The sequence below is a fragment of the Mixophyes fleayi genome, chromosome 8 (genome assembly GCF_038048845.1).
Source record: "Mixophyes fleayi isolate aMixFle1 chromosome 8, aMixFle1.hap1, whole genome shotgun sequence".
Classification (NCBI taxonomy): Eukaryota; Metazoa; Chordata; class Amphibia; order Anura; family Limnodynastidae; genus Mixophyes; species Mixophyes fleayi.
Window position 1 is genome coordinate 135921023 of NC_134409.1, and position 22418 is coordinate 135943440.

Below are 22418 nucleotides of genomic sequence, written 5' to 3' on the forward strand. Positions count from 1 at the left end.
TCAGTGTGTTATTGTTCTGAGACCCCCCAAGTGTCTGTGTCATTGTTCTGTTCCCCACAAGTGTCAGTGTGTCATTGTGCCGGAACCCCAAGTGTCAGTGTGTCATTGTCCTGTTCCCCCCCAAGTGTCAGTGTGTCATTGTTCTGTTCCCCCCAAGTGTCAGTGTGTCATTGTTCTTTTCCCCCCAAGTGGGAGTGTGTCATTGTTCTATTCCCCCCAAGTGTCAGTGTGTCATTGTGCTAGGACCCCAAGTATCAGTGTGTCATTGTGCTGGATCCCTAAGTGTCAGTGTGTCATTGTTCTGGGTCCCCAAGTGTCAGTGTGTCATTGTGCTGGATCCCCAATTGTCAGTGTATCATTGTTCTGAGACCCCCAAGTGTCTGTGTGTCATTGTGCTGGACCCCCAAGTGTCAGTGTGTCATTGTTCTGAGACACCCCAAGTGTCTGTGTGTCATTGTTCTGGGACCCCAAGTGTTAGTGTGTCATTGTTCTGGAACCCCAAGTGTCAGTGTGTCATTGTTCTGTGACCCCCAGTGTCAGTGTGTCATTGTTTTGAGACCTCAAGTGTCAAAGTGTCATTGTTCTGGGACACCCCAAGTGTCTGTGTGTCATTGTTCTGGGACCCCAAGTGTCAGTGTGTCATTGTTCTGAGACCTCAAGTGTCAAAGTGTCATTGTTCTGGGACCCCAATTGTAAGTGTGTCATTGTTCTGAGACCTCAAGTGTCAGTGTGTCATTGTTCTGTTCCCCCCAAGTGTCAGTGTGTCATTGTTCTGTTCCCCCCAAGTGTCAGTGTGTCATTGTTCTGTTCCCCCCAAGTGTCAGTGTATCATTGTTCTGGATCCCCAAGTGTCAGTGTGTCATTGTGCTGGATCCCCAAATGTCAGTGTGTCATTGTTCTGAGACCCCCCAAGTGTCTGTGTGTCATTGTGCCGGAACCCCAAGTGTCAGTGTGTCATTGTCCTGTTCCCCCCAAGTGTCAGTGTGTCATTGTTCTTTTCCCCCCAAGTGTCAGTGTGTCATTGTTCTGTTCCCCCCAAGTGTCAGTGTGTCATTGTTCTGGGACCCCAAGTGTCAGTGTGTCATTGTTTCTGGACTCCAGATATACTTGTAGGAGGAACGGGTTAGTGCTGCCTTCATAGAACACAATGAGGGAATAAATATAAATTGCATTTTGCTGGGTCCTACTGGTTGCAAACTGATTATATTTAAACTGCACTGATTCTTTCTTAAACAGTCATTTTTATGGGTGTTCTTAATATGTGTCCCCAATAAACTAAGCATCCCGTGTAAGCATGTAGCATACTGCATTAGAGACTGACATGTTATATTAAGACTTCCACAACAGCAGGAAAGCCAAATGTTGCCCAACCCAACCCAACCCACAATGTATCTGTTTTTCCGGCTTCAGTTCCACATTAAGACCACTTTGCTTTGGGAGTAGGATTGTTATACCACAAACTGCTCTAAAAATACTTCAATTCTCTATCATTTTATTTATGTACTTCAACACTTTTCTATTTTATGTACAAAATGATGTAGCGGGTACAATATCTATGTCTATCATTGTTCTAGATTCCGCTTTGTTACAGCTCACAGATAAAGGGCTCAATTTAACATACTCCCTGTTATTGAAAAAAAATAAGTAAATAAGTGATATTTTCGCCGGTGGTAACCAATTACATTTATGTGGCAAAGCGAGAGAAACACCCCAATGCCCTATCGGCAATAGTGCTATTTGCCCTTAGATAAATAGAGTCCAATATATCTGTCTGGAGGCACTTGGCTCTCCACGAGCCGCAGGATTTCTTATCTAGGGTTTGTTTGTAGCTTGGGCTCCGTCCAGAGAACAATGATCATGAACCGCTTGGCTCATTGTCCAACTGTATGAAAATCCTCCCAGCTGTTTGAGAATTGGGCTTCCTTCCCGGCTGTTGTGCTGTAGCTCTCTGGCTGAAATAATCCGCCACAGCTGTCTGTAGGATCACCTCGCCCAGCGCCTACCTGCTTCCTGGTCGTTATAAGACAATAAAGGTCATTTGTGAACGAGTAAGACCGGCTGTTCCGCAGAGCTTTACCATTTGCACAAATGTCTGCGTTGTGCATCCATAGGTCTACACCTACATCCCAAGTCGCCATAAGTCTTCTCGTTGAAGGGCTATACCAACTCCAGCCATCAGAAGATGCACAATTTTGCTGCCCCGGAGACGCTGCCATATTGACTCACAAATCCATGCTCTTTCCAGTACAAATTGGATATATTCATCATCATCATCATCATCATTTATTTATATAGCGCCAACATATTCCGCAGCGCTTTACAATTGGGGACAAACGCAGTAAACTAATAAGCAAACTGGGTAAAACAGACAAAGAGATGAGAAGGCCCTGCTCGCAAGCTTACAATCTATGGGACAATGGGAGTTTGATACATGAGGTTAAGTCTACATTTTGCATTTCGGTCCAGCCAGACTGCAAAGGTACAAGTGATTCCTAAGCTAAATGATCCCGTCACACAACAATGCTGTTCAGGGGGTTGTTGTCTTGTGTGAGATTGTGTAACGGGTGGTAATTGGGTAATCTAGTGAGGTTAAGAGGGTGGTTGAGGAATATTATAAGCTTGTCTGAAGAAGTGGGTTTTCAGTGAACGCTTGAAGGTTTGAAGACTAGAGGAGAGTCTTATTGTGTGAGGGAGGGAATTCCATAGAGTGGGTGCAGCCCGAAAACAGTCCTGTAACCGGGAATGGAAGGATGGGATGAGGGTGGATAAGAGACGCAGATCTTGTGCAGAACGGAGGTGCTGAGTTGGGAGATAGAATGGACATGGCGATACCACTGTGAGTTCTGCTTCCATTGCACTTTCAGGAATGGCTTTCAATATTCTACTAACCAGTTGGTGAATTGGTTTCCTCCAACACTGGATCTGTACATCATAGTCTTGTCAGATGTTTCGCTCTCCTTCGTTGTGTGAATATGTTGTAATGCAAGTTTTATTTCTTCATTCATGTATGGGGTCATCACCTCAACACTTTTGTTATTTAGCCATTTCATGAAATCCTATTCTATTTTCTTCACGTCATCCAGATACTTCTTCTTTGGTTTTCTATAGACGACCGCCTATGTTGCCTTCTTCTCTTCTCCATCTATAGCCCATGTTGTCTTCCATGTTGTGGCCTTTGGCCTTAAAGATATTACTTTCTGTGTTCGAAATCTAAGTTTTGCTTGGACCTTCCCTTGGATTTAATACTATTCCAGCGATTTTTTCCTCATTGGTTGATTTTGTGACATTGGTTGACCTTGTTACCTAACCGGTTGTCCTTTTGGTTCCTATAGTAGATGTATCCGCCCTTCTCAACTCTACACCAAGTCATTCTGACCTGTGTGTACGAAGCCACTGACATGATCTATCTCAGTTAGGTCTCTGATATGTCCCAGTTTTCTCAGCGTAGTCCCTTTTATTTCCACTGCAATCTTTAACTCACAATACTGATTTTCCCATGATTTATACTCCTGTTAAACAGGACACATTGGAATAGGTTGATATAACCGTATCACCTGAGGAAGCTGCAGGTCACCTAGTTTTTTTTCATTTCAAAATTGTTGGAGAATTAATTTCATTGTATATTTGTGGCCTAATTCTTCATCCAGATCAAATCAGGTCCTTCGGCTTCTTTTTTTGTGTTTTCCATTTAACTTTCCATTTCAACATGACCTCCTTCTATATCAATGCACAACTTATTCTGTCTCTTATACTTACTTATAGTTGTATAACGTGCTTTTAAAAACTCCCCAACATACTACACAGGGAATGTCTACTTGGTCTTTTTCCGTTTTTAGACTTCACGCAGCTGATTCTTGGCTCTCAACGACCTTGTATCCAACATCTACCCATATACATCTTTTGTCCTCCTGCAGCTTTTCCTGCTTTTTCCTTGATTCACATCCAGTTTTCCAGGTTGTTCTTATGTTTGTTAGGTAGTACTGCTGACTAGTTGCCTCCTACCTGGTACCTATTGTCTCGTCAGTGTATCACCTGGTCATTCCAGGTATCCGACCGTTGAATACAATCTACATCCCGCACACACAGCTACTGCCAACGCCAACAGCTGTTATTTCTTCCTCCAAGTTCAACCATCATATACATTATTTCTTGGAGGCAATAGATAACGTATATATCAGCGTCACACAGGGGCTTTCCACATGGGTGACCATAGATTGCTATTAGAAAGAGGCGTAATTGATTCTTATTCTGGCTGATAAATACACATCCAGTAGATCATTACGCTGCAGAGTTGGACTGGAGAAGGATTTAGCAGAAATTCCTCTGTGTTGCTTCCTGTAAAAAATGTGCCGGGGGGGGGGGGGCTATTGTAAAAACTGGGGAGCTATTGGTAAAAGCGTCATTTGGCATTAGATCCAGAATCAAGGCTTTCTTTTATTTCCTTCAAGTTATTCATCTATGAAAAATGTGCTATTACACACATGCTATTATGTGTCATCTACGTATTGATAGGATAAGCTCGACTATTATGAGTGACTTATATCTATGATGCCTTTGTCTGAGCAGTGCACATCATATACCAAATTAAAGGTCTTCGTCTGTAGATTTTCAGAAAAACATTGGTGTTATAATTGGTTGCATCGTTTCGGAGCTTGTCCTCTGGAAAACGTGACAGTTGTCAATACACCTAGGCATCTGCTGGTTGCTCTGGAAACTGTGACAGCTAGTGAGCTCTCCCAGTGCACTTGCTGGGTGACCTGGAACATGTGATCTGCTGGGTGGTCTGTAACATGTGACCTGCTGGGTGGTCTGGAAACTGTGTCAGTTATTTTCAGCTACGTATATCAGCACGTCTTGAGGGGACCATGCCCAGCAATGAATCTTCGCTGGAAGAACTCATACATATATTGCAGTGTATAAAGATATTCTTTAGTTCCTTTAATATAGTGATTGATCATATAGTTATTTATTCATTATACTCTGTGGTTAAAATTCTACATGTAATTTAGTCATTACATTTCAGTCTAATTTAAGGCGGTTACCGCCGTGTTTCTCTAGTCCAAGTGATGAGAAAAGAAAGTGGAAAAGTAGAACACAGGAAGAGTTTGGGTCGCTATGTGCCTGTGATATCATTAATTAGCTGACGGTGTTCACGTTATCTCAATGGTTTCATCAGGCAGAGACCAGACAAATGCAGCTCTAATAGAAGTTCGAAATATATTTGGATAAAAATAAACAAGAGTCCGTTATTGGTCATTAGAGCAGAAATATGACCATTCCGTAATGGCAGATTGTCTGTGCATCTAAACTACTCGTTTCCTTCCTCCCCTGTCTGCCTGTTCTCTCTCCCTACCTCTCTCTCTTTGTGTTTCCATCCCTCCCTCCTAAACTGCAGAAATGGCCAGAGATCCTGTTTCCCAATTCTCCTGACATCTCTGGCTAACCCGCATCTGACTCTCTCTACACATGTAAGGGGGGGGGCTTAACCACTTCAGCGCTAAGTGGAGATCTTTCCTCCTGACGCCTCCCATGTAATCCGTGTTCTCTGCAGTTTCAGGAGCTCTTAGTCTGCACTCAGTCTGTCTTACTGACAAATTAGATGGAAGAGTGATTGAGAGCTGCGGATTAATCAAGAGAGCACCAACCAGCAGAGTCTATGGGGTATATTTACTAAACTGGGGGTTTGAAAAAGTGGAGATGTTGCCTATAGCAACCAATCCGATTCTAGTTATCATTTGTTTAGTACATTCTACAAAATGACAGCTAGAATCTGATTGGTTGCTATTTTCAAACCCGCAGTTTTTGAAGTGCCCATAGATTATAAGCTTGTAAGCGGGGCCCTCTTACCCCTTTGTCATTCAATACTTGTTTTATTACTGTGTCTGTTTCCAGAGCTGCTGAGTATGTTCTCGCCATATAAATAAATTGTAATGACAGGGCCATCTTAACAACCCTATGGGCCCCCCGGGCAAAGCAGTGCACCGGGGCCCCTACCTACATACGCACACATATATATATATATTCTTGCGTTGTGGCTCCTCCGCGCTGCGCTCCTCAGTGAAAATGTCGGGCATGACGACGCCACGCCCGACATTCAGTGCGAGCGCAGCACGGAGGAGGGGAACGGGGAGGGAGCCAGATCGCCATCTGACCTGACCGCGTGACCGCAAAAGGTACTTTTTTTGCAGGAATTTATTTATTTTTGCAGGATTATTTATTCTAATTAAGAGCCCTGCCTATGTGACCCCTTTGCCCGCGGGGCCCCCGGGCACCTGCCCATCGTGCCCAGTGGAAAAGACGGCCCTGGTTAATGATAAAAAAAAAGAGTAGAAAAATCTCATAACAATCGTTATGATATAATGTCCCACTGCTTCTAAACTAGTTCCTACCAAGAGCGTCCTTCCTAGTTTTCATTGGGAGGAGATCCTCAGCTATTTATATTTAGTTCCATCAAAAGTGGATTTGTGTCTGTGGCGCTCTGGTAATGCAGTGGTTAATTATACGCCTTTGAAGTGGGCGTTGTGTGGGTGACTAGACACAACTGAGGCATGGATCCAGCAGACTGATTATAACGGTTCCTGTTCTCAATGTGAGATCAGGTATGCAGAGATATCGGACAGTCCTGTCTCAGAAAACGCAGCTCTTTTTCCCCCGTAACCTTGGCAACTCTGGGAACGGCTCCAACCAGATCATGCATGGCTGCAGAGCAATATTATACTGCTTGGAGATGTCTGCATCTTGGCCAGAGACAGTCATGTGTCCGGTCCCGTACCCTGAGGTGTAGAGGGGGCAGATGAAGGGGGGGAATTAGTGAACATGTAAATATTCAGAGAAGGTTTATGTGAGCAAAAGGAGAGATGAGTCAAAAATTACAGTATGGGAATTGTCAACCTAGGTCTTCACATTATGCATTTAAAGTTTCCTTTCGTAACTACTGAATAATGAGTAGGGATCAGTAGGGATGAGTGAAGACGATAAAGCTCAATCTTATTATCACACCCCTTATACCAGAATCCCCGACTAGTGCAGGATTTCAGGATCTTGGGCCTGATTCATTAAGGATCTTAAATGAAGAGGTATCTTATTTCAGTCTCCTGGACAAAACCATGTTACAATGCAAGGGGTGCAGATTAGTATTCTGTTTTGCACATAAGTTAAATACTGACTTTTTTTTCATGTAGCACATAAATATCAACTTTCAATTTCAGTGTACAAATAAGCTATCAAGTATTTGTGTGCTACATGAAAAAACAGTCAGTATTTAACTTATGTGCAAAATAAAAAACTAATATACACCCCTTGCATTGTAACATGGTTTTGTCCAGAAAACGTACTCAATTTCTTGCTTATCTTTCCTTTATGAATCAGGCCCTGAGAGGAGAAATTAGTAGAGAACAACGTAACGAGCGCTAGAGCAGAAGATGCTGGAAGCGTAGTTAGATCCATCTAGACAAGGGATTCGAAGATAAGGGAAATAGGTTACGGCAAAGATAGCAAGAAATGGTAGGTCCAATACTGGAAATAAATAATAATAAAACAGTTACCATGCCCTGGCTACTAAAAGAAACATCAAATCATTTTTAAAAAGACAATCCTATTCACCAGGTACAGTCCATGGTTCACTTCCCTAATAGAAAAGAATTCTGCAACAGCCAAGTTAAGTAGATAATGGTCGGATGTTGTTATTGACACCAGGTTTTCTGGATTACCCAGAGGATTTATTGGATGGTAAATATATCAATATATTTGCAAATACAGAATGCAATAAGTAGGGGCCCTTATTTGGGACATCACCCAAATAATGGTGCCAGGCAGAAACTCTTAACCAGTACATTTCACATACACCACCTCTACACCAGGACTCCGGGAGTCTTGGTGTAGAGGTGGGAATGAGGGGGCGGGGTTCCGTGAATCGCATCATTTTGGCCCCGCCCCCTGGGACGTAATAACGCGTACGCGTCATTTTAGCACGGGCGAGCGGCTCAAAATGATGCGGTTCACGGAGAATCGCATCATGGAGGCTTCAACTTCACTAGGAATTGGGCAGATGCAGGAGAATTGTCAGCTCTCTCGGGAGTCCAGGAGACCTACCCGGAATTCGAGAGTCTCCTGGGCATTCCGGGAGAGTTGGCATGTATGAGTTAGAGGTAGGCTGTGAAATTGCCACAGGCGAGTGACGACAGGGGGGGGAACCGTGTTATCAAATAACATGGAATCGGTTCAGCCGGGATTGTGAGTTCTATATAGACAGAACTTGACACAGTTGACGCCGTTTCAAAAGTTAGGAGCAGTCAAGAAGCGTTTTACAGCGTGAGATAGCAATGTTAGAGACCGGTGTAGAGAACAGGCAGCGCATGCAGAGCAATAATAAATAAATACATTCAAAGGACTTAAATTTAGAAAGGTCCATTATACCTTCACTATTATGGCTGATTAAAGCCATAGAGGAAGAAACTGAAAACTTGAAATGAATGAAGGGAAAGTGTTCTTAATTGTCATTGGCCAGTTCCAAGGACCAAGAGTTGAAAGGGATTAGACGGACGATAGGTGTCACAGTGGTTAGCATTGCTGCCTCACAGCGCTGGGGCCATGGGTTAGATTACAACTAGGGCCCTATCTGTTAATAATTTCTGGAATGAGCTGCGTAATATGGTGGCTCTATGTAGATAAACGCTAATAATAGGTGCACTAGGTCTTGCCCATAGTGACCAATCAGAAACTACCTATTACATTGTAGAATGTACTAGATAAATTGGTTGCTATGGGCAACATCTCCACTTTTCCTTTTTTAGAAGGTGTGATCCATCTACCCCCTATCTGTTTGATTTTCCAATTCTAAACTACTTTAGCATCAAGATGTAACATACCTATAGAAAGCTTTTGGTCAATGGCTTTATCTCCCCAGAGACATCGGTGATTTAGAGTCACACCTGCTGGCTAAAATATATATAAAAGTATTCAGCAAATTTGACTATAACCTTTGAATACTGCAACATGCAACAGTAGGAATAGCTGGACAACGTATGTACAGGTACTAAACCAGTGATACAATCTTGTTACGGGAGAGGTAACAATACAGTGCAGTCGTGGTGGTGGATACATTGTTGCGGTGCCTCTGAGCAGAGAATGGGATACCCCCCCCCCCATACTCAGCCCCTGCAATTAGACAGAGAGGCTTCAGGGTTAACAACCTCAGCCATCACATAGCTGTAACTCTGCCATTAAGTCAAGTGTATTGCTCAGTCAGTAAATCTTCTGGATCAATCTACCCGCTGGGCTTGGGCTAGTTATTGATTAACGTTACTGCTAAATGGTTAATGGAGCGCAGGATTATTTATGGTGAAACCTTTTCTCTCCATATATTATGCTGTATTTGATGTGTGTGTTTTTTTTTTGTTATTTTATGTTTACATAGAAGATAAGGAACATTCTAGTGACTGTAGATCTGACTGGGACAGTTGACAGATTAAATTTCCTCTTTCAAATGGGAAAAATAGGCCGCAGGCTCCAGAATAACATGACAGGCATACCTGTAATAGACTGAGAGATCTAGTTATCAGCGTGCTGGAGAAAGGCAGTATATTGAGATTGTGATTATTACTGGTTGCACTGTTGTGTGTGTGTGTGTGTGAATATTGTTAGTACATTGGCTGACGTGCACCTGTAATGCTCTTACAGGTACAAATCATACTTGCCTACTAGGCACTGAAGTCTGGAAGATCCCGGACAGGGGGTGTAACTTGCCCCCGCGTTGCAAATGATGTTTTAATTCGGAGGCGGGGCCAAAATGACCCGATTCACCGCGAAATTGCGTTGTTTTGGCCAGGTATTTGCCGGATGCGGGAGACTTGCCTGCTCTCCCTGGAGTCCGGGGAACCGACCCGGATTTCGGGAGTCTCCTGGAATGTCCGGGAGACTCCCGAAATCCGGCAAGTATGGTACAAATGGATGGTGCAAAATGTGTCCCATTAAAAGTTTAGGAATATGTCTGACATCCACCACCTCAGCCACCTCCTAACTGTCCTGATGTGACGGTTCTGTCCCTCCTAGGGTCACCTGGGTTTTGAAGGTTTAGAAGTATGTCCCATTCACTAGAGCTCTGTATAACAGAGCCGCTGGGTTCTGGTACACGCGGAAATGAAATCGTGCAAGGAGCGGCCTACCGCTATAAAAGTCCCAGACACACCCCTGGGTGTGGTCACGCCCACCCCATGGCATGGCCACACCCCCATAGTGATGTGGACTCTGCCCCCTTTCAAAGACTGTCCCGAGGGGATGTGGATTAGCAAATCCACTTGCAGGCCAGAAAACAGAGAAATTCCCATTCACTTGATTGGCAGATATGGGAGGGGGGGGGGGGTGCCCGGGGGGTGCCCTGAGAGGCGTATTATATGGTGATTTGTAAGAGATTCCAAAGTTGGTTTCTGGACATAAAACACATGCAACTAGTAATCATCATCAGTTATTTATATAGCGCCAGCAAATTTCATAGTGCTTTACAATTGGGAACAAACACATTAATAGAACAATACTGGGTAATGCAGACAGAGAGTTAAGAGGGCCCTGCTCAGAAGCTTACACTCTATGGGACAATGGGAGTTTGATTGATGAGGGTAAGTGCTACATTTTTCACATTGGTCCAGCCAGATTGGAAGCTAGAAAGTGCTTAGTGGGCTGTATGATCAGTCACACACCAATGTTGGTCAGAGGGTTGTTGTCTTGTGTTAGCTGTGTAGAGGGTGGTAATAGGGTAACCTAGGGAGATTAAGAGGGTGGTAGAGGAATATTATAAGCTTGCCCGAAGAGGTGGGTTTTCTTAGAACGCTTGAAGGTTTGAAGACTAGAGGAAAGTCTTACTGTGCGAGGGAGAGAATTCCACAAAGTGGGTGCAGCCTGAAAAAAGTCCTGTAACCGAGAATGGGAGGATGTGATGAGAGTGGAAGAGAGATGTAGATCTTGTGCAGAACGGAGGTGTCGAGTTGGGAGATATTTTGAGACAAGTGAGGAGATGTACGTCGGTGCAATTTTGTTGATGGCCTTGTATGTTAGTAGCATAATTTTATATTGGATTCTGTAAAAAACAGGCAACCAATGTAGAGACTGACAGAGTGATTCAGCAGAGAAAGAATGATTTTCAATGAAATTCAATCTGGCCGCTGTGTGCAAAATAGATTGTAGGGTTTGAGTTTGTTTAGGGGAAAACTAATAAGGAAAGAATTCCAATAGTCTATGTGGGAGATGATGAGTGCATGAATTATAAGTTTTTGTTTAATATATGTGGTTATTCTTTTCTTAGATGTATGTAACATTGTTTAGCTATAGAGTCGCAGCGGGGAACAAAGGATAGTTCTGACAAACGCCTTTGACATCATACTAACTTTCCTGTCACCACCCCCCCACCCTCGACCCAATACTCATTTTTGCTCAGAAACCGCTTCTTCCAACTGCTACCCACAGACTTTCTAATTTGAGATGGCTAAAGTGCTCGGGCTAAAATAAGAGGTGGAAACGGAGGCTTTAGAGACACAGACGCAGAACACAAAGTGTCAGGTTCATCCGCTTGCCGAGCCAGGAACCGACGTCTCCCCAGAAAAGGGATCCCCCAGGACCAATCTGCGGAGACGTTTCTGTGCAGTGTTGTTACATCTTGCTCTTTGCTCCATCTCTGAAGGGCTGGGTCCCATGTGTGTGTGTGCGGTTAGAGCAGCAATTATATACAAATAGAAGCATTGGGTTTCAGTCGTGGTACACTGGGGCAAAGTGCAAGAATAATGAACTAGGCTTTTTTTGTAGCCCATATGTGTAACTTGATACCTGGTGGAATTTTAGAAATTAACTCCTTTAGAGTCTTATTAAAGGGCCGCTAAGTCTAAAATACAGATTTCTGCATTGGGAAATTCTAACATTCATAGATCTATACCTAGGTCTTTCAGGAACTTATCCGAAAATATTTAACAGCTTTGTTCCTTTCTGGAGCCCGGTTCTGTGGCCGGGATTACCGGGTTCACAGGCAAATTATACTAACCAGTAAATTTGTCTGTAGAACACAAGGGCAGTTATCTGTGTTATTTGCATAGCTGTGGGTTCATTCTGGATGTCCAAGGACAGTTACATGTTTTGAAGATCTATTTGTGTAAAATTGTAGCCTTGACAATGTTTGTGGTGTTTGACAATAGCTGTGTTTCACTTTCCTGTTTGGGGTTGATTGATGCAGAACTTAGTATCGGTTGTAATTCTCCGTACAATGTAATGTATAGTAGAGATAAGAATTTGTCCTATCTGTATAGAATTGTATTACACTATATGGACAAAAGTATTCGGACGCTTGAACATTACACCAACAGGGACTGTAATGACATTGTATTCAAATACATATACTTTAATATCATCATTTTATTTATATAGCGCCACTAACTCCGCAGCGATGTACAGAGAATTCATTCACATCAGTCCCTGCCCCATTGGAGCTTACAGTCTAAATTCTCCAACATAGAGAGAGAGAGAGACAGACTAGGGTCAATTTTGATAGCAGTCAATACTGGTGGTCCTATCACAGTACCACGCATCCTATCACAGTACCACGCTTGAAGTCACTGAGCTCTTCAGAACGACCCATTTTGTATCATAAATGTGTGCAAATGGAGACTGCATGTCTAGGTGCTTGATTTTATACATCTCTGGCAACGGGTCTGATTAAAACACCTCAATTCAATAATTAATCGGTATGGCCAAATACTTTTGTCTATATAGTGTATGATCATGTCCAGTGGTCAGGTCATGTTGGGGTGTAGTGTCCTATGTCTGTATAGAGTGTAATAGAATTGTATTATGATCATGTCCAGTGGTCAGGTCATGTTGGAGGTGTAGTGTCCTATGTCTGTATACAGTGTAATAGAATTGTATTATGATCATGTCCAGTGATCTGGTCATGTTGGAGGTGTAGTGTCCTATATCTGTATATAGTGTAATATAATTGTATTATGATCATGTCCAGTGGTCAGGTCATGTTGGGGTGTAGTGTCCTATGTCTGTATATAGTGTAATAGAATTGTATTATGATCATGTCCAGTGGTCAGGTCATGTTGGGGGTGTAGTGTCCTATGTCTGTATACAGTGTAATAGAATTGTATTATGATCATGTCCAGTGGTCAGGTCATGTTGGGGATGTAGTGTCCTATGTCTGTATATATTTAGACGTAAGTTTGCTTTGTTTGCCACAGTATCTTTACATGTATGTTTGAAACGGCGAAATGCGTCAAACTCTAAATGGCATATAGCGTCTATATGAACTAACTTTCAAAAGAATAGGAGGACTATCCCTAAATAAGCACTAGTTGAAAAGGCCATAAAAATCCAGTTTGTGGTGCTCTTCCGCTACAGACATATTCAAATGTTATTAAATACGTTCATGTAGTTGGAATGTTCAGCTCATGTGAAGTCATTTTTGGCTTTTCTTGCGGGCAGGGAGTTTGTTTTTGTAACTAGTCCAAGTAATGTGGACATAGAAACCGTCGGAGTGGACGTAGGAGGTGGCGGAGGCCCTTACGGTCATCCAGGGCAGCTGTCCAAGGTGCTGATAGCAGCCAGAGGGAAGGGCCCAGATGTTATAAGATATAAACATAACTCCTGTGACCTTATAATGGGTGATACGTGTAACAGGCTGATTACACCAGACTTACCATGTACATTAGTGACCTCAATTCTGCTGCTCATGGTAAGTTAGGTGTCAGAATGTCCAATGGTACCATCTGAATTAGTGTTAGTTTATCAGATAGTCTTTGCTTACACACAGGGATTGCAGGAACCAATGAATCCCTTGGGCTGTCCACGCTGGCCTGGGTCCATTAATGGTGGTGTGAATGGAGATGCACTTTACAACCACCCTTTAACCACATTTCAGCGTTCTGTGCGGACTGCGACGGGTTTGTTGTGGACGGTCATAAAGTGGTTATCGATGTCTCTGGTTGTATCACATTATCTGTATTCATAATACCTGCACTAATACACATATATCAGGGGCAAACGCAGGATTTGTAGAGGGGGGTTTCCACACCACGCCGCCAGTGGGTGTGACCAGCATGCATGGGGGCGTGGCTATAATTTTAGACAGTGCTTGGCTGCTCTCCAACTCTTCCTATCCCCATAATATACATGGGCAATGCTGTGTACACTACTGTTAGGTGCACACAGCTCTCCCTTTTCAAGCAGAGCTGTGTGTAGCGGGAGCAGGGTCCAGTCACCTCAATTATACAGTGCCCCAGGCTTGGAGGGGGTTTTCCAGGCACTAGAACCCCCCCCCCCCCCTCGGTTTGCCTATGTATATAGATTTTTGGAATGCACTGTGTATAGCAATTTGTCTTTGCCCACTTTAATCCCTGTCTATATTATCTGTGGTTGTTATATGCATGGCGTCTGATGTGTTGGTTTGTTTTCCCTCTTATGTTTTCCATCATGGAGCACTTTCAAAATAAGTCATGTGACGTACATGGGCGGGGCCTGCTTATTGAGTACATTTAACAGATGCTATGATCAAGCACAATCGGAGCTCCTTGCCTATGTCCATTGTTCTTGGCATAAAGCACAGCTACGCTTTGCCCTCTGCATTTAATATAATTATATCCAAAGACCATCTTGGTGTTGTATCTCAGGACAAAAAAAAAAAGACCTGATGATATAAAGATATAACTGAAAAGCACAGAATCAAACAAAATACATGGATTTAGTAAAAGCTGCAGGAGCAAGAAATAAAGTTATCTGAAGGTAGCACGTGGGACCTCTCACGTGAGCGTGGCTTCACTTATTTGCGTTTACCTGTAAAATAAGCTCGGAAATAGATTCAGTGACATTGAAAATCTTTGTCCTGAGCAGATCACGTGAGACTGCCTGTCCTGTATAATTACTGTGACCTCTTTCCCCAGGCTCCTTCTCCTGTCAGTGAGTATATTAATGATCTGTCTTAAGGGCAGTTTTGTGATGCGCCGCTCTGTTGTTTCTGCAGAGATCCGCAGCCAGTTGGTGGAACAGTTTAAGTGCCTGGAGCAGCAGTGTGAGTCTCGACTGGCCCTCCTCCAGGACCTCCAGGAATTCTTCCGCAGGAAGGCAGAGATCGAGCTGGAATATTCCCGCAGCCTGGAGAAACTGGCTGAGAGGTTCTCCTCCAAAGTCCGCAGCACGCGGGAGCAGCACCACTTCAAGTAAGGCGGAGGAGAAAGGGTTAATGTCCTGCCACAGGCGGGCAGCGCCCGTTGTACCTAGCCGAGAAGCGCTCGTTGCGTCTGCCATGCTGGTCTAATAACACGGCTCAGACGTAGAAACCTGCCCCTTCTCTTCTGATCTATCAGGATGTTCTTATTATACCCCAGATAAATGGCATGTGATACATTTAATTATCTTATGCTTCTTCCAAGACTTTAATGGTCTAAAATTAGCATTGTTTCCATTCGCTACCAGTGGTTCATGTGATGAAACAGAGATTCTCTAGGCCATTATTTGCCAGAACGTAGTTACCTAAATAATTGCAGGCGTTTCGGTGATAAGGGGCCAAAATGAACCATTACATCATCCTCAGTGCTTAGAGATCACATGCTCTGCAAAATATATACACGGACTTTTATAATAAACTATCATTAGTTGCTTTTTAATTAAGGGGCCACTTATCCTAAACTCTAAGTAGTTTTATATAAAATGGTTACTAAAAAAAAAATCACAAATACATTTTTAAAACACTCAGCAACTTATCAGAACTGAAGATAAATTATATAAAGTTGCGATTGTGTTTGGGGGGAGATATTTTTCCTACGCACAGTAGATATCCTGTCAGTAATTCCGTTAAAGGGCGCTCCAGGCTGCCTCTATTAGCAGAAAGTGGCTGATAACACAGAACAACAGCTTGAAAATATAGTGTCACACGTAAAATTGTGTTAAGGTTATGGGAGCTTTTATCCATATATTCGTGAATATTATTAGTGACTCTTTTATAAAAGGTAACTTGTATTTTATGTTAGTGATCAATTAATTAAGTGCTATGTATGAATATAATACTCTGTATGCGACACTTTTTATATACATATATATATATATATATATATATATATATATATATATATATATATATATATATATGAATGGTTGCCGGCCCCTGGATTAGGGCTGCCAGAAAACTGGTGCTTCCCTGGAACATAAAATGTTTTCTTTTGCTAAATTTTACAAAAATCAGAATATTGATGACATACTGCATTCCCATTGACTTTGTGGAGAAGCAATACTTATGATTATTATAGAATAATGGATGATTAAAAATGTCCAGTGAGAAATATTGTAACTACTTCTCATATTGATACATATTGGGAATTAATTACCAACATAGGTGAAGAACCATATCAACCAATCAGGCACTTTCTTATCATAGCTAATCGGTTTCTAACGTTTCTGTCAGTGTACTCGGTTACCTGAATGTTAGTAAGTAACATATCACTCTACATTCCTGATCTGCAAATCAGGACGTGATAGGCCACGCCTTTGATACACCCAAACCACACCCCTGAATTGTGAAGCTCCATCCCCAAAGAGCGATTCCCACAACTTTTCAGCTGCAAAATTTGGGACTGTACAAATCGAGAATGTTCTGGGACATTTGAGGCCTCTCAAATGAGAAGCTTCACCATAAAGCCCAAGGGCACCGTTTCGGCTGTGGAGATTAGCACTGTCCCGTCTCCTGCCTATGTCTGAACTTTTACTAAGTATGAAATATCCCCGATTGTATAACTGATCTCATGTTTCTGGTTTGATATCCACTATAGTGAGTGATAGCAAGTACTGGACCATTACAGCTGCAGTTTGTATTAATCAGTTTGATCTTTCAGGAAGGATCAGCACCTGCTGTCCCCCGTGAACTGCTGGTATTTGGTACTGACCCAGACGCGGCGTGAGAGTAAGGACCATGCCACCCTCAATGATATCTTCCTCAATAATGTCATTGTGCGGCTGTCACACATCAGCGAGGATGTCGTTCGGCTCTTCAAAAAGGTGAGGGGGGTTCTGACGATATTTTTTAGTTTATTTAGGAGTACCTGTAGGCTGTTGTTCCCTAAAATGTAGGAGAGTCACACCGGCTGTGAGTGTCGGCCCGTATGCCTGAGCCGGATATCGTAGTGTGTCTGTCGGAGCCGGGTCTCGTAGTGTGTCTGTCGGAGCCAGGTCTCGTAGTGTGTCTGTCGGAGCCGGGTCTCGTAGTGTGTCTGTCGGAGCCGGGTCTCGTAGTGTGTCTGTCGGAGCCGGGGTCTTGTAGTGTGTCTGTCGGAGCCGGGGTCTCGTAGTGTGTCTGTCGGAGCCGGGGTCTCGTAGTGTGTCTGTCGGAGCCGGGTCTCGTAGTGTGTCTGTCGGAGCCGGGTCTCGTAGTGTGTATGTCGGAGCTGGGTCTCGTACTGTGTCTGTCGGAGCCTGGTCTCGTAGTGTGTCTGTCGGAGCCGGGTCTCGTAGTGTGTCTGTCGGAGCCGGGTCTCGTAGTGTGTCTGTCGGAGCCGGGTCTCGTAGTGTGTCTGTCGGAGCCTGGTCTCGTAGTGTGTCTGTCGGAGCCGGGTCTCGTAGTGTGTCTGTCGGAGCCGGGTCTCGTAGTGTGTCTGTCGGAGCCGGGTCTCGTAGTGTGTCTGTCGGAGCCGGGTCTCGTAGTGTGTCTGTCGGAGCCTGGTCTCGTAGTGTGTCTGTCGGAGCCTGGTCTCGTAGTGTGTCTGTCGGAGCCTGGTCTCGTAGTGTGTCTGTCGGAGCCGGGTCTCGTAGTGTGTCTGTCGGAGCCGGGTCTCGTAGTGTGTCTGTCGGAGCCTGGTCTCGTAGTGTGTCTGTCGGAGCCTGGTCTCGTAGTGTGTCTGTCGGAGCCTGGTCTCGTAGTGTGTCTGTCGGAGCCTGGTCTCGTAGTGTGTCTGTCGGAGCCTGGTCTCGTAGTGTGTCTGTCGGAGCCGGGTCTCGTAGTGTGTCTGTCGGAGCCGGGTCTCGTACTGTGTCTGTCGGAGCCGGGTCTCGTACTGTGTCTGTCGGAGCCTGGTCTCGTACTGTGTCTGTCGGAGCCTGGTCTCGTAGTGTGTCTGTCGGAGCCGGGTCTCGTAGTGTGTCTGTCGGAGCCGGGTCTCGTAGTGTGTCTGTCGGAGCCTGGTCTCGTAGTGTGTCTGTCGGAGCCTGGTCTCGTAGTGTGTCTGTCGGAGCCTGGTCTCGTAGTGTGTCTGTCGGAGCCGGGTCTCGTAGTGTGTCTGTCGGAGCCGGGTCTCGTACTGTGTCTGTCGGAGCCTGGTCTCGTAGTGTGTCTGTCGGAGTCTGGTCTCGTAGTGTGTCTGTCGGAGCCGGGTCTCGTAGTGTGTCTGTCGGAGCCGGGTCTCGTACTGTGTCTGTCGGAGCCTGGTCTCGTAGTGTGTCTGTCGGAGTCTGGTCTCGTAGTGTGTCTGTCGGAGCCGGGTCTCGTAGTGTGTCTGTCGGAGCCGGGTCTCGTACTGTGTCTGTCGGAGCCTGGTCTCGTAGTGTGTCTGTCGGAGTCTGGTCTCGTAGTGTGTCTGTCGGAGCCGGGTCTCGTAGTGTGTCTGTCGGAGTCTGGTCTCGTAGTGTGTCTGTCGGAGCCGGGTCTCGTAGTGTGTCTGTCGGAGCCGGGTCTCGTACTGTGTCTGTCGGAGCCTGGTCTCGTAGTGTGTCTGTCGGAGCCTGGTCTCGTAGTGTGTCTGTCGGAGCCGGGTCTCGTACTGTGTCTGTCGGAGCCTGGTCTCGTAGTGTGTCTGTCGGAGCCAGGTCTCGTAGTGTGTCTGTCGGAGTCGGGTCTCTGCTACTTCATTCATGTCTACAAGACTTCTCTCCTGCTGCACCTCACCGATAGACTCACTACCTCACACCACCAGACTCTCTCCAAACTTCTTATCTTTCAAATGCTCTCCCAAGACCCAGAGCAGACCCTGACCCTATCTCTACCTCATCCCTCGATCCGGCATTACATCTATGAGACCATGTTTGTCCACTAGCTGCTCTAAACAGTCCTTGTGTTTCCTTAGCCTATTAGATTGTAAGCTCTCTGTTCCATATACGGCAGTTAGTACATTTTAGTTAGTTTGTATGTTTTAGTATTTTGGTAGGTTGTAGGTTAGTGTGTACACCGCTTCCATAGACCCAGAAATCAATGTAGAGGAAATATCACCGGCCGCACACAGACATAGAGGAGTGGGATAATCTCCCCTAGGAGTCGTCTATTCCAGGAAAGTGAGGTTTTAATCACCACCTGATCGTGTTTGACATCTCGCTATCCAGGAGTAAATTACTCCTTGGGGAGATTCCTCCACTTCTCTGTGTGCGGCTCGTGATATTGTCCCGGTTGTCTATAGCTACAGAATATCTCTGGTGCTTTGTGAGGACATAATAATAATGTTGTATTTGTGTCTGTTACAGAGTAAGGACATCGGTCTGCAGATGCACGAGGAACTGGCCAAGGTCACCAATGAGCTGTATACAGTGAGTATCACAGGGACAATATTCATCTCCGTGTAGTCCCTGTCATCTCTGCTCGTACAACCTCAACACCGGTGCCCACTGTAGTACCAGTCTCTAATACCCACCATACACACGCAGGGACACCATAACAATTCAGGCTGTTGTTGTTCTGTAAACCTATCGCTAGCTGTGCCGCGCAGCTGCCATCTTTGTGTTCCAGGGGCCCTGGCGTGATTGCTATTTTTAGACCCACGCTAGTTGCGCCACTGGGTGACACTTGTACACTGTAATATCGCTCCCTTTCTATCACCTCGTTCTTCTACCGTAACAAGACCCCTTTCTGTTTCCTGGATGATTACCGATTTCTCTGTGTCACATGCAGGTAATGAAGACTTATCACATGTACCACGCGGAGAGCATCAACGCGGAGAGCAAGCTGAAAGACGCGGAGAAGCAGGAAGAGAAACAGTTCAGTAAATCCGCCGAGCTCGGCCCCAACGCTCTGCGCCACGAGGACCGGCAGCAGCGACGCAGCTCTGTGAAAAAGATCGAAAAGATGAAGGAGAAGGTGGGAAGATCCTGTCCATAGTAACGATATCAGTATTTTGGGACAAAACAGTCTATGGAAGAATATACTGTAGGGGTAGATTAATCAAACCTTCTTAAAAGGAAAAGTGGAGGCGTTGCCCATAGCAACCAATCAGATTCTAGCTGTCATTTATCTAGTACATTTTACAAAATGAGAGCGAGAATCTGATTGGTTGCTGTGGGCAACACCTCCACTTTTCCTTATTAGACGGTTTAATAAATCAAGCTCTTAAAGTTGATAAATTTGGCTTTATTTCATCTGTTTGTGATTTTTCCCCCCCTGGTTTTAGAGACAAGCCAAATACTCAGAGAACAAATTAAAATGCACAAAGGCCAGGAACGAGTATCTGCTAAATCTGTCGGCCACCAACGGCTGCATCGGCAAATACTACATCCACGACGTGTCTGATTTAATTGATGTGAGTACTCCCCTTGTTTTCTAACTTTTCGTCGACATTGGGCCAGATTCACTAAGGAAAATAAGCCATAAAAGGGAGTATATTGTCTCCTGAACAAACCATGTTACAATGCAAGAGGTGCAATTTAGTTTATTATTTTGCACATAAGTTAAATACTGGCTGTATTTTCATGTAGCACACAGATACTTGATAGCTTTATTTTTGCGCTGAAATTTAAAGTTGATCTAGGACATGTCCTACCCCAACTATAAATCTGTCCCCACATTTTACATTTACCTCCCCCTTCCAATGCAACATGGTTTTGCCCAGGTGCAAAGTTACTCCTGTTTTTGCCTTTACTTTCCTTAATGTCTGAGACTCATTGTATTTAAAGGTAAAAACACTAGTTCACCCATACCAGCACGTGTTATGTGTTTTATATCCGTTGTTAGAAAGGACTTACGTTACTCAGTTATTATACTTCGTGTATGTTTACCACATCTGTCCTGTAGATCTGTTCCGCTTTCTGTATAAAGCTGTTTTGCGTTAAGGTATCTCACAGTCTTCTTACTCCCATCTGTATGTTTTATCCTCTTGTGCTTCAAATATTCTTTATTATGTACCGGTTGCCGACACGTGGTGGCGGCCATTTTGTAGGCTGTACCTATAAGCTGAACATTAGGTCATGGCACAAAATGGCGGCTTCCACTGTGACAGGTACACTTTAAAAACAAACCAAACAAACAAACCTTAATTATTTTGGATTCTTTAATATATTTAAATATACATATAAAGTGTTGTTATGCTATTTCATTCTATGTCTTTTTTAAACTGAAGATATTATTCTATATACACATATTAGCTTTAATGGGCGCAGAGGATGCACTTTTTATAATGTCTATTAATTAAGATTAAGTTGCTGGCCATGTGGCACGCGGGCGTCACCCCGGCTTCTGGCTGTGCACATTGCCAGCCATTATGGCATCTTGGCTCATTATCTGCGCACCTCTGTGGGGTGTGCCATAACACCGTTGCGATATGTTTCTGTGGACGTTCTGGAGACACCTCTCGGCGTATAGAATCTCCCCCCGTAGTTTAGGAATTGGCGCAGCAGTTGTGAAGCTGTAATAATGTACTTGTGTACTGCGCCCCGGTTTCTACGGAAGTGTGCGTGAATGTTGTGACGCGATGTCGGACAAGTATGTTTTGCACGGTTTTTATGCCCATGTAATCCAGTTTATTCAAAGTGTTAAATATTTGTATTGGCAAATAAAGGCAGGAATTATATGAGAGACAGCTGAGGGTGAAATGATCAGTGCAAAACTGCAAATGAAGAGAGGCGGGGTCACATGATAGTGGGGCGTGGTTAGTGGAGAACTCTGCGTGACACATTCTGCGGCGTTTCACTTTCCAAACTGCGCACATCAAATGGACGGAGTTCAGCTGCCTTAAAAGACAGTCTCCGCTCATTTTATATTTAACCCTTCAGCAGCAGCAGCAGCAGCAGCAGCAGGGGAATGAACTATTAGCGATGTGACGAGAGCTGAGTATCTTCTCCAGTATGGCCATGTGCAGGGGTGAACTTCTTATATAAAATGCCCTGAATAAATAGTTACTTATAATACCCGGCCTTTGAGCTTATTTGGGAATTGGTGGTGGTTTGTTAACCCTTCACGAACCCCATTTCTTCCAAGCTCTCTCTGTGTGACTCCATCCGTTTCAGCTGAGAGGGTTTTAGACGTCGCTCCTGTTCCCCCTTCCCGCAGTTCCGTCCCTGCTGGGGGAGCAGATGGTTTCATTTCTCAGCTGTCTGATGATGGCTCGCCCCCCTCTCTGCCGCTCTAATTACCTCCTCTATCTATGGCCGGGAGCAAGGGCCAGAGCCCAGGTGTCTGTGAGTGTGAGTGTGCCACGGCGCCGTCAGACTGCGCTGATTTATATTCACTCCTGAGGGTCACACAGACATGAACTCGCCTC

The 22418-nt window shown here is 44.5% G+C and overlaps 1 protein-coding gene across 4 annotated transcripts in view; it reads left to right on the forward strand.

The window, feature by feature from the left end:
- Positions 1-22418, forward strand: part of SRGAP3 (SLIT-ROBO Rho GTPase activating protein 3) — an 82510-nt gene that overhangs the window by 27075 nt on the left and 33017 nt on the right. For all 4 annotated transcript variants that reach the window (XM_075183733.1, XM_075183734.1, XM_075183731.1 and 1 more), the window contains exons 2-6: positions 14999-15194; positions 16863-17025; positions 19414-19476; positions 19838-20023; positions 20334-20462. In XM_075183733.1, coding sequence (XP_075039834.1) covers positions 14999-15194; positions 16863-17025; positions 19414-19476; positions 19838-20023; positions 20334-20462 — 737 coding nt within the window. The remainder of the gene's footprint in view (positions 1-14998; positions 15195-16862; positions 17026-19413; positions 19477-19837; positions 20024-20333; positions 20463-22418) is intronic.